General features: G+C 34.9%; 1 protein-coding gene across 1 annotated transcript; it reads left to right on the forward strand.

The window, feature by feature from the left end:
• Positions 1-989: 989 nt before the first annotated feature.
• Positions 990-14,416, forward strand: LOC127949601 (cytochrome P450 4V2). Its single transcript, XM_052547032.1, has 11 exons — positions 990-1,227; positions 2,060-2,172; positions 2,842-2,927; positions 3,340-3,530; positions 3,884-3,953; positions 5,699-5,825; positions 5,908-6,081; positions 11,908-12,010; positions 12,155-12,289; positions 13,155-13,334; positions 13,453-14,416. The coding sequence occupies exons 1-11, from the start codon at positions 1,035-1,037 to the stop codon at positions 13,614-13,616; spliced, it is 1,536 nt and encodes a 511-aa protein (XP_052402992.1). The 5' UTR covers positions 990-1,034; the 3' UTR covers positions 13,617-14,416.
• The last annotated feature ends 277 nt before the right edge of the window (positions 14,417-14,693 follow it).

Consider the following 14,693-nt stretch of genomic DNA (forward strand, 5'->3'; position numbering starts at 1 on the left):
CAAAACAATAACAGACTTATTATAACACATATTATTTTCATTAATTAACGTTAAAAAGCTTTTATCAATTAAAATCATATATTTCAAATTAAAATAATAGATGAAGTTAAAACTCTCCCATCTTGCTGCGAAATTGAGCATATAGAATGTGCGCGTCCGGTGTGCAGATACCTCGAGTTGTCCTACATGTGGCGCGACGCGACGCAGCGCTTCTCGTCCGGTGTGCGATCGCCTTAAGTATGTGTGAAACGGTTGTTTGCACCTTGTGCAATGTGGAATTAGTTTACAGCTTTTTCAAGCAGTTTGTGATGCATTTTGGAAACAGGAGATGTACATTTCTAATGCACCATCTAGCTTGATAAACCCCTTCTCAAAGACTTACTGTTTGTCAATTTTATTTGGGTAACACACATATTCTGAATGCCGTCGGCAGAATTCGAATGAGCCATTTTACTATAAAGATAAATTTTCAGGTTACAGTGAGAGTAATCTAGATTTAAAAAAATAATCTATGCCCACCTCTAATATATATATATATATATATATATATATATATATATATATATATATATATATATATATATATATATATATATATATATATATGGTATTTGTGTGTACAGCAGTGTGTTATGTACAAATGCAAGTAAATGTAAATAAGAAGCATGGTGTGTTAAATGCATGTATAAATAGTTTTTTTTTTTTTTTTAATTTGTGAAGAAAGATATTGTATTATCCGAGAGCAAAATTAACTAATTGATTATGTATTTTGAGTATTTTAAATACAAAATACTGTCTCTCAAAGTTTTAAATTTGGCTACACATTAAGTCTTTCCACGATTTCCCAAATAAACAAAGCAACAAAATTTTCCCATTTCAGAGGTTCTGCAGTTCTTTAAATTAATTTGTAGCGGCGCCTTGTGAACTTGCGTTTGGCTACTTGTCAGGATGATCCAAAGTCCAGTAGCAAATTCATTATAAAACACCGTGAAGCTCATAGACACACACGCACCTCCGTGCCTCTCAGTGGCAAGATGGTCCCGTTCGTCGGTGTGTATAGTTTTGGGTTCGTAGCCGCGACGGTTTGCGTTATTCTTTTGACATACATCACCTACCAACTGCTGAAAAACTACCTTCACAACTGGAAGGAATTGAAGCCAGTCCCGGGCATTGGAAACACATATCCGTTCATCGGGGACGCGCTGCAGTTTAAATCGAACGCGGGAGGTGAGAAGAGCAATATATAGATCCATTTTTTCTTCCAAGCATCTTTACTATGTTTTGTCTGCTCATAATCTCATAAATAAATATAGAACACACATATAATTTATACATGATAATAAATAAAATAAAGTTATTATAGAATGACAAAAATAAAACGAATAATATATCAGAAATAATAAAAGCAATGAAAGTGTTCACATTTACATGCTAAGATTCTTTTAAAGAATAGGTTATTTCTAATTGTTCAATAAACCAATGTATTTGACGAAGCTTAATGTATTAATTGCAAGACTACAGCCAAGTAGGGCCTATTCTGTTCTTTTCTTTTCTATCGTTTTTTTTTTAATGTTATATTCTAAAGTATTCTATATCTTAATGTCTATTCTAAAAATGTATTTTGATGATTCCTTTAACACATTCTGTTGTAATGTTCCACCTATAGGCTATATCTAACTCTCATTAGAGTGAGTAGTAGGCTGGTAGGGCCAGGGTAAGTAGAATAGATGTAAGTAGAAATGTAGCCTACTTGCAAAGACCATCACAATAGAGTTAGCAGATATTATTCAGACAGTCTACTAATTCTGTAATGGGAGTTAGTTAATACATAAGTGCAACTTATTGCCAACTCAATTTTCAAAAGAGACCATCAAAAAGTGTATAAAAACATATTCTAAATTGTTCTGTTTTTTAAATTAAAATATCAGCCAAACGTATAGTTTCTTCTGTGACAACTATTCCCTGACTCTAATTTTAACATAGAAAGTTCAGTGTTCGACTTGAATTAAAGTAACCCTTCAAATGCAGTGAAGTATAACAGTTGAAAACTGTCTTTCAGATTTCTTTTGTCAGGTGGTTGGCTACACAAAAGAATTCTGGGATTCTCCTCTGTTTAAATTATGGATCGGACCTATTCCATTTCTCATCTTATACCATGCTGAGACTATCGAGGTATCACTTGCATGCGCACTCTCACTTGTTGATCAGGGTCTCTGGCCTATAGTGACAGTATATTTCACAATATGAGTTGATGTTTGAAGATCAAGATAACCTCAGTGAGTGAACTCTATTTAGTGGCACCGCAATAGTTGATGAATGTGCATTAGTTAAAAGAAAAAGATATGATATGTATGATATCTATGTGCAAAGAAATACATAAAACGTTAAAGATTAGAAGAACATTGAAAGATACCATTCAGTATGTTAAAGTCTAACCCTGCGAAGTGTAAAAGCAGATTAAAGAGTAGTTTTGGTGGTGATAGTAAAGCAGAGGAACCATTATTTCAGTTTTTTTTTTTTCAGTTCAGCAGCCATTGTTGCCAAGTTGATTCAAAGTGCTTCAATGTAAGGAATAAAATACAATACATTTTTAGTTTAAAACATCTATTTTAACAGTCTCACACTTGGGAGACAAAAAAAGGATTGTGAAACTATTGCAATATTCAACACAATGTTGCTTAATTCTATATTCCAACAAAATTGTACTTCACATTTTTACACTGCATGCATGTGAATACTTATTATAATACTTAATATATCATCAACCCTAGTGGTAACAAATATAAGTCCTCAATTTTATGTTTTATTTGTCACTCTTGGCAAATCCAACCACTTATACAGACAGTGCTCAATAACCCCGTTCACATGGACAAGGCCTACGCATACAAATTTCTGCACCCCTGGCTGGGAACAGGACTACTAACAAGGTAAAGTATACCAACATTATAAATGCTCATTTTAAATAATTTCAAGTTGTAGGGAACATTTCAAAGCAACCACACAGTATTAAACAGGGTCAGTTAGTAGTATCAGATCAGAACCATTGATGCCAACTTCATCAATATAAGACTAATCAATAGTCTTCAGTAAAACAGCTAAAAAAATGTCATTATTCAGCTCCAGTCAGTCTCTAATAGCTGTGTAAAGTTCATCATTTATAAATCACGTTCAGTTCAGAGATTAGCAGCTAAACCGAAGACAGTAGAATTGTGATTGATTATGAGACAGTTTAATACTGATTCTATTTAGTTCAATAATAAAGAGCAGACAAAAAAATTATCCCTTTGCTAATAACTAAGACACCTGTCTTAAATTCCCTTCTGTGTTTCATTTTGTTAGTACTGGGGATAAGTGGAGACACAGACGTAAGATGTTGACCCCGACATTTCATTTCTCTATACTAACTGAGTTCCTGGAGGTGATGAATGAACAGGCAGAAGTGCTCATAGAGAAACTTCAGAAACAAGCTGGAAAAGGCTCTTTCAACTGCTTTAACCACATCACTCTCTGTGCCCTTGACATCATCTGTGGTTTGTGTAGTTTTCTGCACATTTTAACATCCTTAAAGTACTGATAGTACCTAAACGTGTACCTTTAACAAGACAAACTGTGGTTTTGGACTATTATACAGCAGACTATTAAGGCATTGTATTATTATGGCATTGTAAAGACTAAATTTATTCCTCACAGCCTCGTTTTCATCCACATAAATGGTGTCTAACCTGACTATGGTCTATTTACATATATTTTGTCTGTGTGTTTATGGTGTTTTTTTTTTGTTTTTTTTTCGTTTGTTGAGGTTTTTGGTTTTTAGTGGGGGTGAGTAGTTTGTTTGAGAATGTGGACAAGTATCAAAATTCAAAACAGAAGTGTTACATTTCAGAGACTGCCATGGGAAAGAAGATCTATGCACAGAGCAACCATGACTCTGAGTATGTCCGCAGTGTGTACAGGTAAGTGCTTATATATTTATTAACGTTAATATGGAAGGAACATTTTTAGGGTGGATGCTAGACAGATTTAAGGTTGTGCATCCGAGTACAAATCAATACTGGTTTGAAACTCTGCAAATAACTGTGTGTGTTTAACTGGCTTGCTGAGTTAGCTTTTAGTGCTCGGTCATGCTTTATTCCAAAGGCCATGCAACGGATAACTTTGTATGTTTATTATGGCCTTCTAACAATCCTTATATCTGCTGATTGGCTTCATCACTCTGTCTCCTCTCCACTAATAAGCTGGTGTGTGGTGGGTGTTCTGGCGCAATATGGCTGCCGTCGCATCATCCAGGTGGATGCTACACACTGGTGGTGGATGAGGAGATATCCCCTGACAATGTAAAGCGCTTTGAATGCTTAGAAAAGCGCTATATAAATGTAAGGAATTATTACTTTTAAAGCAATAAGCCCTAAGAAGTCGTGGTTTACACTGAATTTATAACAGCTAAGGGGCATTGTTAAAACCCTAAAACCTAAAAACGGCCTTAGGTGTTATAAATTCATTGTAAATCATGGCTTCATTGGGCTTATTCCTTTTATAAAATGGTTATTCCATGTACATAGTAAGGTTTCGCAGAATAAAGAGCAAAAAAAGTGTAATGATTTAAATAAAAGCTGTTTTCTTTCGCCAAATTTAGTTCCTCAGAAACAGTTGTGACTAAGTGGTTGCTGAGCAACAAACATAAGTGAACAAAGGTGTTTTTTTGTAGTGCAATTTACAACAGATTCGAATACGGCTCAACCAATCAGAATCAAGGATCTTAAATGTCCTTTAAAAAAAAAAAAAAACAGTCTAAAGTCATGGTTATATTTAGTGCTCTGAAAGTTTCAAAATACTTCAAAATAATTCCAGTTCTAAATAGATGGTTAAGGGCTTCAAAAGTATACAGGGGTCAATAAAGCAATAAGCCCCAAGAAGCTGTGGTTTACAGTAAGTTCATAACAGCCAAGGGGCATTGTTAGGCATGACGTAAAGCCGGGTGTATGTTTGTAGTGTAATCTACAACAGCTTCTGATGCGGCTTAACCAATCAAAATCAAGGACTGGAAATATCCATTTTATAATTTGATTACTACAAGGAAACATGGTTCAGTTTGTTCATATTACAGTTTCTTGATCAATGATAAACAAAGTATTTTCTTGTTGTTGTTTTTTCCCCTCCTGTTAAGATTCAAAAATAGTAGTTGCAACAAACTAAATAGTAGAAAATAGTCTAAACACCAAATGAAGACAGATAAAATGACATTTACAGCCTGTGATTATGAGTTAATGAATATGTTAACATGAATAGATTGTGAAGTGCTTAAAATGACTAAAACAGATATATTTTCACGACATTTGTAAATGTAAAAAAAGAGCATTATGTAATATGTGAACTGAAGTTTAATGACATTTGTTCGCATTCAAAAACACGTTAAGAAGCTTTAATGTAATTTCTTCTGTCATGAAAACAAATTTCTCGTATGTGTAAACATACCTGGCAATAAAGCTCCGATTCTGATTCTGATTAAATAATTGTAAACCATCTGTCAAAATAATTTTATATAATAATTTCAAAAGTGAATGATTTGTGAAAGCATCTCTGTCAAGCATTACCTAATGTTTGTTAATGATTCATTAATGTAAGTTATTATAAAGTGTTACCAATGAATGAATATGATATTTACTAATACTTGCAATTTCTGTTATTCTAATTGGTACAGAATGAGTGACATCATCACCAAGCGCCAGAGGATGCCCTGGTACTGGCCTGATTTTGTGTATAACTATTTTGGTGAAGGCAGAGAACACAACCGTAGTCTGAAAGTCCTTCACTCCTTCACAGAGAGTGTGAGTGTTTGTGTAATATCCAACCACATTCAGTCTGGTCAAGGCTGCATTCTGATCACCGGTGTGTCTTTCTGTCATGTAGGTGATTAACGAGAGGTCAGAGTACATTAACTACATTGAGTCTGACAGTGAATCAGATCAGGGAATGAGAAAAAGACGGGCTTTCTTGGACATGCTGTTAAAAACAACAGATGAGGATGGGAAAAAGTTAACCCACAAAGATATCCAGGAGGAAGTGGACACCTTTATGTTTGAGGTAGGAACTGTGAGAGGAACAAAATGATTTACTGATCAAAACCGCACAGGCTAGCGGGTTAAACAATGCTATGATAACTCTGAAAAAATAAATAAATACCATTATGAAGGTAAATATGAATGTCTTGTAACATTTTGTTCTTTTATTCATGCATAGTTCTTGTTTTGTGTGTTATTAGGCAAGGATTGGCAAACTAGGTCATTATAATCCACCTTTTCTGTATTACACTATTAAAATTCATTTAATTAAAAAAGAACTTAAATGATAAAACTGATCCAAATGAGTTAAAACCATTAGACATTTGTTCATAGCACTGTAAAACTTTTCACTGTAAATTTACAGTAAAATACTGGCAGCTGGGTTGCCAGCCACATACTGTATTTTTACAGAACTAGTACTGTAATCAGAACTTACAGTACTAGTTCTGTAAACCGTTGTACTGTAAATTTACAGTAAAATACTGGCAGCTGGGTTGCCAGCCACATACTGTATTTTTTACAGAACTAGTACTGTAATCATAATTTACAGTACTAGTTCTGTAAACCGTTGTACTGTAAATTTACAGTAAAATACTGGCAGGTCGGTTCCTAAATTTTCCTAAATTTACTGTACTGCACTGTAATTACAAAATACACATACCACATCATTTTACGGAATTATACTGTCTACAGCAAAAAAAAAAAAAAACACACCTTTTTTTACAGGGAAAACATTATACTCTGAACTTTAAACAAGAAAACAGAAACCAACAACATTATCTGGGTTTTAAAACATTTATTTTAAAAGCAATGACCAGACATTTGCCTTTTGTAAACACATTTGGCGGAAATGCAATCTGTTTTTTTTTTTTTTTTTTTTTTTACATTTAAAATGTTAGTTGGACACTTAACACTTTATAATATAGTAATCTTGTTTTCCTTTAACAATTTTTTTTTTATTCAGAAATTTAAAGAATAGAGCTTCAAAATGGCTGAAATGGCAGTTGTATTATATAAATGGAATTAACGATGCAGTAATCATAATCACTTTTAATGTACTTGCTGACAGGATCTAAACAAAGTTTCATTCAAAGTCTGAAAGTTTTCGCAGAAGTGAGGAAACTGGTGGGCTTACAGTGGCATTCTTTTTTTGCACAACTTGGCCAGTTTTCTTTTAAGTCACTTTTCCTTTTTTTTTGCTTTCTATCCACGTTCAGGATTGATGTCAACAAAGCGTCTAAAATGCAGAAAAGAGGAAAAAAACTATGAAATATTATAGACTGTGCATATAGTGAGAGCTAGAGAGAGAGAGAGAGAGATTTAACGACTGTTCACCCAGCTTATATTAACATTATAATCCCTTCATCAGGTACTGGATCAGGGCCTACCAGAGTATCTGTTGAAATGCAGCCATAAACCCTGTTTATGTAGAGCACACATTGCCGAATCCAGTCCAAACATTTGTGACTTCATTAATATAACTAAATTTCAACCTAGGGTCCTTTGCACCATGACCTTGAGCCAAATACTAAGTTGTCCAAAAAACTTTTTCAGCAACACCGGTTGATTGCGCAAGCCCTTACAAGCTTTTACCAAATCATGCAAGTGAACTCCACGTCTTTGTTAGCGGTAGCATTCGCCATCAGGCAATTGTTATTTAATAAATTCCTGATGAGGGAAGTCGTGGCCTAATGGTTAGAGAGTCGGACTCCCAATCGAAAGGTTGCGAGATCGAGTCCCGGGCTGGCAGGAATTGTGGGTGGGGGGAGTGCATGTACAGTTCTCTCTCCACCTTCAATACCATGACTTAGGTGCCCTTGAGCAAGGCATCGAACCCCCAACTGCTCCTCGGGCGCTGCAGCATAAATGGCTGCCCATTGCTCCGGGTGTGTGTTCACAGTGTGTGTTCACTGCTCTGTGTGTGTGTGCACTTTGGATGGGTTAAATGCAGAGCACAAATTCTGAGTACGGGTCACCATACTTGGCTGAATGTCACGTCACTTTCACTTTTTCACTTTCATGTACTTACAAACCTTCCAATCCCTCGTTTTAGGAGTACATAACCTATTTGTACTACTGTAGAAGTTTGGTACCCTTCTGGTCATCATTATTAGTGGGGTAATTTACTAGACACAAAAGGCTTCTTGGGGAGAGTGGGGGGGGGGGGGGTCGGGTGTTTGGCTCATTGTCATGGTGAAAATGACCCTAGGTTGATTTTACTCAGAACCATCCCTTTAAATACCCTTATTTTACTAAGGCCTAGACATGGCTTAAACAGTAAGTTCACTGAAATATAAAAAATATGTCATATATGACTCACCCTCATGTCGTTCCAAACCTGTAAGACCACAGTTTAAGATATTTTAGATTTAGTCCGAGAGCTCTCAGTCCCTCCATTGAAACTGTGTGTACGGTATACTGTCCATGTCCAGAAAGGTAAGAAAAACATCATCCAAGTAGTCCATGTGACATCAGAGGGTCCGTTAGAATTTGTTGAAGCATCGAAAATACATTTTGGTCCAAAAAAAACAACAATTACGACTTTATTCAACATTGTCTTCTCTTCCGGGTCTGTTGTGAGAGTTCACGACTCTGCTGACGTGTTTTCTGGTGCGCCCAATAACAAAGATAACACGTCAGCAGCGTCACTGCAGTGTTGTGAACACACTCACAACTGACACGGATAAGAAGACAATGTTGAATAAAGTCGTAATTTTTTTAATTTTTTGACCAAAATGTATTTTCGATGCTTCAACATATTCTAACTGACCCTCTGATGTCACATGGACTACTTTGATGATGTTTTTCTTACCTTTCTGGACATGGACAGTTTACCGTACACAAAGCTTCAATGGAGGGACTGAGAGCTCCTGGACTAAATCTAAAATATCTTAAACTGGGTCCCGAAGATAAATGGAGGTCTTACGGGTTTGGAACGACATGAGGGTGAGCCATTAATGACATTATTTACATTTTTCTGTGAACTAACCCTGTAAGCTAAGCCCTGTCTGCACTGCAAAAAAAATGCTTTTCTTTTTGTCTGGTTTCCAGTCAAAAAAAAATCCTAAATCAAGATGCATTTACTAGATACTTAAAATTAGATAAGATATAATGTCTTGTTTTCCAAGTGAATAATTCCAAATTAAGTTTGGAAGAAACAAGTAAGTAAAGCATGTTTTTCAGTGTGTTAAACCAGATCCATATTGTTATTCCCGTAGTCAGCTGTACAAAAAGTTAATGAAAAGAAAAATGAAGTCCTTAACAAATACTGTCAAGACAAAGGTTAGTGACAATTCAGTCTAAAACATATATGTCAAATATGCTAATGACTCACCTCTGAACAAACTCAAGGGTGCATGCTGCCTCTTCCTGGTACTGTAAATTGAAATTATAGGAGGCAAACAGCGCTGCCAGGCCAGTGATGAAGTTGGGCTGTGCTCCTTCACACACAATTTGACCCTCCAAACTCAACATCCAGCGCTGGTTGCTCAGAGATTGACCTTAAATAAAAATAAAAATCAGAATGAAAAAGTAATAATAATATTTAAAATAACTATTGTCGGTTCCAATTTGTTTCTATGTAGTCGTCTATTCATAATTCTACATAACTGTTAAAACAACTCTGTTCACAGGATACACCATTTCATTTTGCCTTAGTGGACTTTTGGGTAGGGTTCATCAATACAGTAATACTATAATTTAATTTATATTTAATTTATATTATTTAATCCTATTTAGAGGAATTTTCCCTGGTTAAATGAAAGTAGTGTTAGAGTTAGTTAGCTGGACTAACCACACAATTTTGCTGAACACAGTTGATTCTTCCATGTTGCCAATTAAAATCTGTTTTATATTTCTCATACCATCACCACACCACATTGAAACAACACCCCACTGCAAAAAAATCCTTTTCTTAGTTACTATTTTGTCTAGTTTCCAGACAAATAACTACAAGTTATTACATAAAGAATAATAAACTAGACAAGTAAAAATTATGTGTTGTTTTCTGAAAATGGTTTACTTAAACTTCTTTTACATCAACTTAATCTTTACCTTGATTTTTCCATGAACAAAGAAGTTTTCTGCATTGGAACTCCAAAATGTCATCTTTTACGTAAACCAAATCATCCAAGCCTTCGACACCTTGGTCCATGAGCTTCTCAACAAGCTGGTTTGTTTCATCTGGAGATAGGCTTGGCAACACCAACAATACAGCATCTTTCAGGACTTCTTTCATTCCAGACATTATTCTGAAATTGGGAAGGAATGATGAGAGAACAATTACTGACAAGCCACACAATGAATATTCAGGCAGAGGATAGTAATCCAGTAGACTATCTTGATTTATGCATAGGTAGCCTTGATCTTGTGGTTTCAAGCAATGAACTCCCTGGTCTACAAGACAAAAAGACTGACTTTTCTTTGTGACAAAATACACATTGCTATTGTCATGTACAATAATTAACTGAATGTTCCCAAACATAATTCCCTCATCATTCTTCTGCAAAACTAAATGCATGTTTAAAAAAAAAAAAGAGAGATTAATCTGCATTATCTGGCAAAAGTGCATTCTCCAACTGCTCTCTGCCATCACCACAATCAAAGAATTCAGACTGTGGATGTGAGTGTTCGGCCTCACCATGCGGCATCTGATTCTGTACTGAAACATTAGACTGATACCAAATTTGAAAATGGAATTTGGAACATGACTATGGATTTTCATGTGCTGGCAAAATGCTGACAACGATTCAAAAGTACAATCGCAGAACTGACACCATGGCATTTTTGCACGTGGACTAGACACTAACGTACTGAAGCACTTAATAGCACTGGATTTTTCATCAGATTGTAAAACCTGAAACAAAGAAAAAAAAAAAAGCAGATCATCCAAATGACATGGTAAATCACTCGGTGGAACGAGTGATTTTTATTTTCGTGATTTTATTTTATATAACTTATATATATATATATATATATATATATATATATATATATATATATATATATATGTATGTATGTATGTATGTATATATATATATATATATATATATATATATATATATATATATATATATATATATATATATATATATATATATATATATATATATATATATACACACACACAAGTAGGTCATGCAAATGAAATGGTATGCTGCTTGTGTGAAATTTCGAAGTTAAGTTAACGTTAGTTACTTGGTAAAGATCAAAGGAGTGCTTTTTTTTCGCGTTAAAAAACCACGTTCGCAAAATCAAACTAACTTATTCGTGCAACTTAAACCGAACGCAATAAATAAATACAAATAGATTGGCTTACCGTATCAGTCAGTTGAAGTCTTCTCAAGCTCTAAAATCCACTTTTGCTCACAGATGCATGACCGATTCTTCCTCCTATCTTCATGAAGTTCATGAGACTTTCTGAGACTTTCACAGGCAACTCATATTTGAAAGACGCAGACAAATGCTTACACGAAACGAAGCTCACACTCACAAAAACTCACACAGTTGGCACATCAGTTGGCGTCACGTCTCATCTGATTCTGAATTTGAGCGCGAAATTAAAATCAATCCCACAATGCAATGCATTTACAGTCTGATACTGTATTACAAATTTATCGGGAGGAAAACAGAAATGTGCTGTATATTTACAGCTGTTCTGTAAATTATACAGCCTTATACTGTATTATGGAAATACAGTACAATTCTGTAAGAAATTTGCTGTAAATTTACAGCAAAGGGTTATAGTGAGGTTTACCAAATCACTGAAATTTCTAAATGTTTTGAAACCAAGGTAACTTGGTGAGGTAAACTTTATGTTAAAAAGCATTTGTTTGCTGCATTTTTGCAGGGTCATGACACAACAGCGGCTGCCATGAACTGGGCTATACACTTGTTAGGCTCCCATCCTGAAATCCAAAGAAAGGCGCAACAAGAACTATTTGAGGTTTTTGGTGCGTTAAGCCCACTTGTGGTTCATATTATTCTGTTAAACACCAAGAACAGGTGTTTAAATCATTCCTTTGTTGTGAGGTGAAAGAGTCTAAAACCATTTGGAACTCGTTTTTAAAATTTTGCAATGTGTTTGTGTGTGTCAGGCGAGTCTGAGAGGCCAATTAACACAGAGGATCTAAAGAAACTGCGTTATCTGGAGTGTGTGATAAAGGAGTCTCTGCGTCTCTTCCCTTCTGTTCCGTTTTTTGCCCGAACCATCTGTCAGGATATGAAGATCAGTGAGTTCCTTCTACTTGTCACGTATTCATTCATTCCTTGGGTCATGCATGCATTGAGTAATTTGGTATTTTGTTAATTCACACAGTAGTATTAGTATTACATAGTATTTTTTTCATCAGTTTCAGCAATAGTTCACAAACAAAGAGGTCCGAACCAGTATGACATTTTTTTTTTCTATGAACTGCAATAAGATCAATTTAATAAATTATTTAATAAATCATTCTCTTAATAATAATGCACTGGTAGCTGATCACTTCCAAACTTTAATTCTGTTCTTATTTACTCACCCCAAATATCATTAATAAATTATAGTGCTGTTCTTTCCACACACACACACACACACACACACACGTCGTAATGGTTTTTATACTGTACAAACTGTATATTGGCCCTACACCAACCCTACACCTAACCTTAACCCTCACAGGAAACTTTGTGCATTTTTACTTTCTCAAAAAAACTCATTCTGTATGATTTATAAGCGTTTTGAAAAATGGGGACATGGGTTATGTCCTCATAAGTCTCCCTCTCCTTGTAATACCTGTGTCATACCCATGTCATTATACAGAGTTGTGTCCTGGTATGTCACAAAAACATGCCCGCGCACGCACGCACGGACACACACACACACACACACACACAAATAATCTTTACTTAGATTTTTATCATGCAATAACAAAAAGTAGGATGTCCTCTATTTTATTTTACTTTAATTTATTGAAATAATAGCTGAGATAATAACACCACACATATTTAAAACAACATAGATATTAATAAGTAATTTGAGAATTTTCATATTTTGGTAAGCTACTATGATTAATTTATTGTACCATTTGACATGGTACTTGTGTGTGCCTTCTGTAGATGGCTATAAAGTTCCTAAAGGAGCAAATGTCATCATCATAACTTATGCCCTTCACCGTGACCCTCGCTTCTTCCCTGACCCTGAAGAGTTCCGTCCTGAGCGTTTTATGCCAGAGAACTGCGTCGGTCGACATCCTTATGCCTTCATTCCATTCTCTGCTGGCCTTCGCAACTGTATTGGTGAGACCTACAAGCATTAAGATTATACATGGAAATAATGTGTCATTCTGTACATTCTGTAAGAGTTTTTTATTGTACTTTTTTATTATAGCTGACAGTTTTATGTTTGTGTATTCAGGTCAGCGTTTTGCTATAATGGAGGAAAAGGTTATTCTGGCTTCTATTCTGCGCTACTTTAACATAGAGGCATGTCAGAAGAGGGAGGAACTCCGTCCAGTGGGCGAACTGGTACTGAGACCAGAGCGAGGCATCTGGATCAAGTTGGAGCGCAGAAAGCACTAAGCACACACATCTAGTCAACAAGAGAATTCATTCAAAATGGAAATATTGTGTACTGAATGACACAAACCTTAATTAACATAAATCCCAACACCAAACCTAACCATGATTGTTCTACAATCTACATTTTTGTATGATATCCACCTCAAGCTATTTTCTTTGAATGTGCAAGATTAGTGATTCATTGGACACTACATTTAAATAACTAGGAGAACAGCAAGTGCAGTAAACAGTATAACTATTTGAAAAAAAAAAAATGTGTTCATGATTGTGATAAATTGAAACAAAATGATAACAAATACCAATTTGCAATATAAAAAGCATAACAGACTTCTTATGCATAGGTAAAATAACTGGAAGTCTGTGACCCTGAAATTCCTGCACATTCAGGTTATTTTAAAAATTAATTTAAGATTATGCAATCTTGTCCAAATAATTGTCAAGAGATTATATTGAAAGTTACACAATTACACAGAAGTGCAACTGTTCTGTAACTGAAAGTACTGCGAAATGATTAAGGGCTTTTAAAAATATACTATACAATGTAATCTAAGAACATTTCATTTAATTCCTTCCAGAATGACCATGACTAAAACTCTGTTATAATCTATCCTTAAATTAACTCTGGTTTATGTGGCATTAAATGTTAGCAGATAATTAGTTACAGACATTCATTTTTTTTCTTTCTTTCTCCTCTCTTGTTTTACACATTTAAATCTAAAGATGCTAATAATAATTTTAAAACTAATATTTTGGGAATCGTTTACTTATTGTTACAAATACAATTAAATACTATTAAAGAATCTTTAGTGTTGGTTTCATTCTCAGTTTTGAGGTCTTGGTTGGTTTTTAATTTTGCCTTCTAGCGGTGACAATCATCAACAGACAAATAATTATTCGAACATGCACTATAGAGCAGATACGCCGTAAGCATAAAGGATATTGGATTGCACATGTGCATGAATGCTCATACCTCATTCTGTAGATCAGCAAAGTCAGCAGGAAAACATCTGCAATTATGGGACAACATCAGCATAGATGATAGAGACCGTAATTACTTGAAAAAGAAAAAGTGTAGAA

This window comes from Carassius gibelio, chromosome B1 (genome assembly GCF_023724105.1).
Source record: "Carassius gibelio isolate Cgi1373 ecotype wild population from Czech Republic chromosome B1, carGib1.2-hapl.c, whole genome shotgun sequence".
Lineage (NCBI taxonomy): Eukaryota > Metazoa > Chordata > Actinopteri > Cypriniformes > Cyprinidae > Carassius > Carassius gibelio.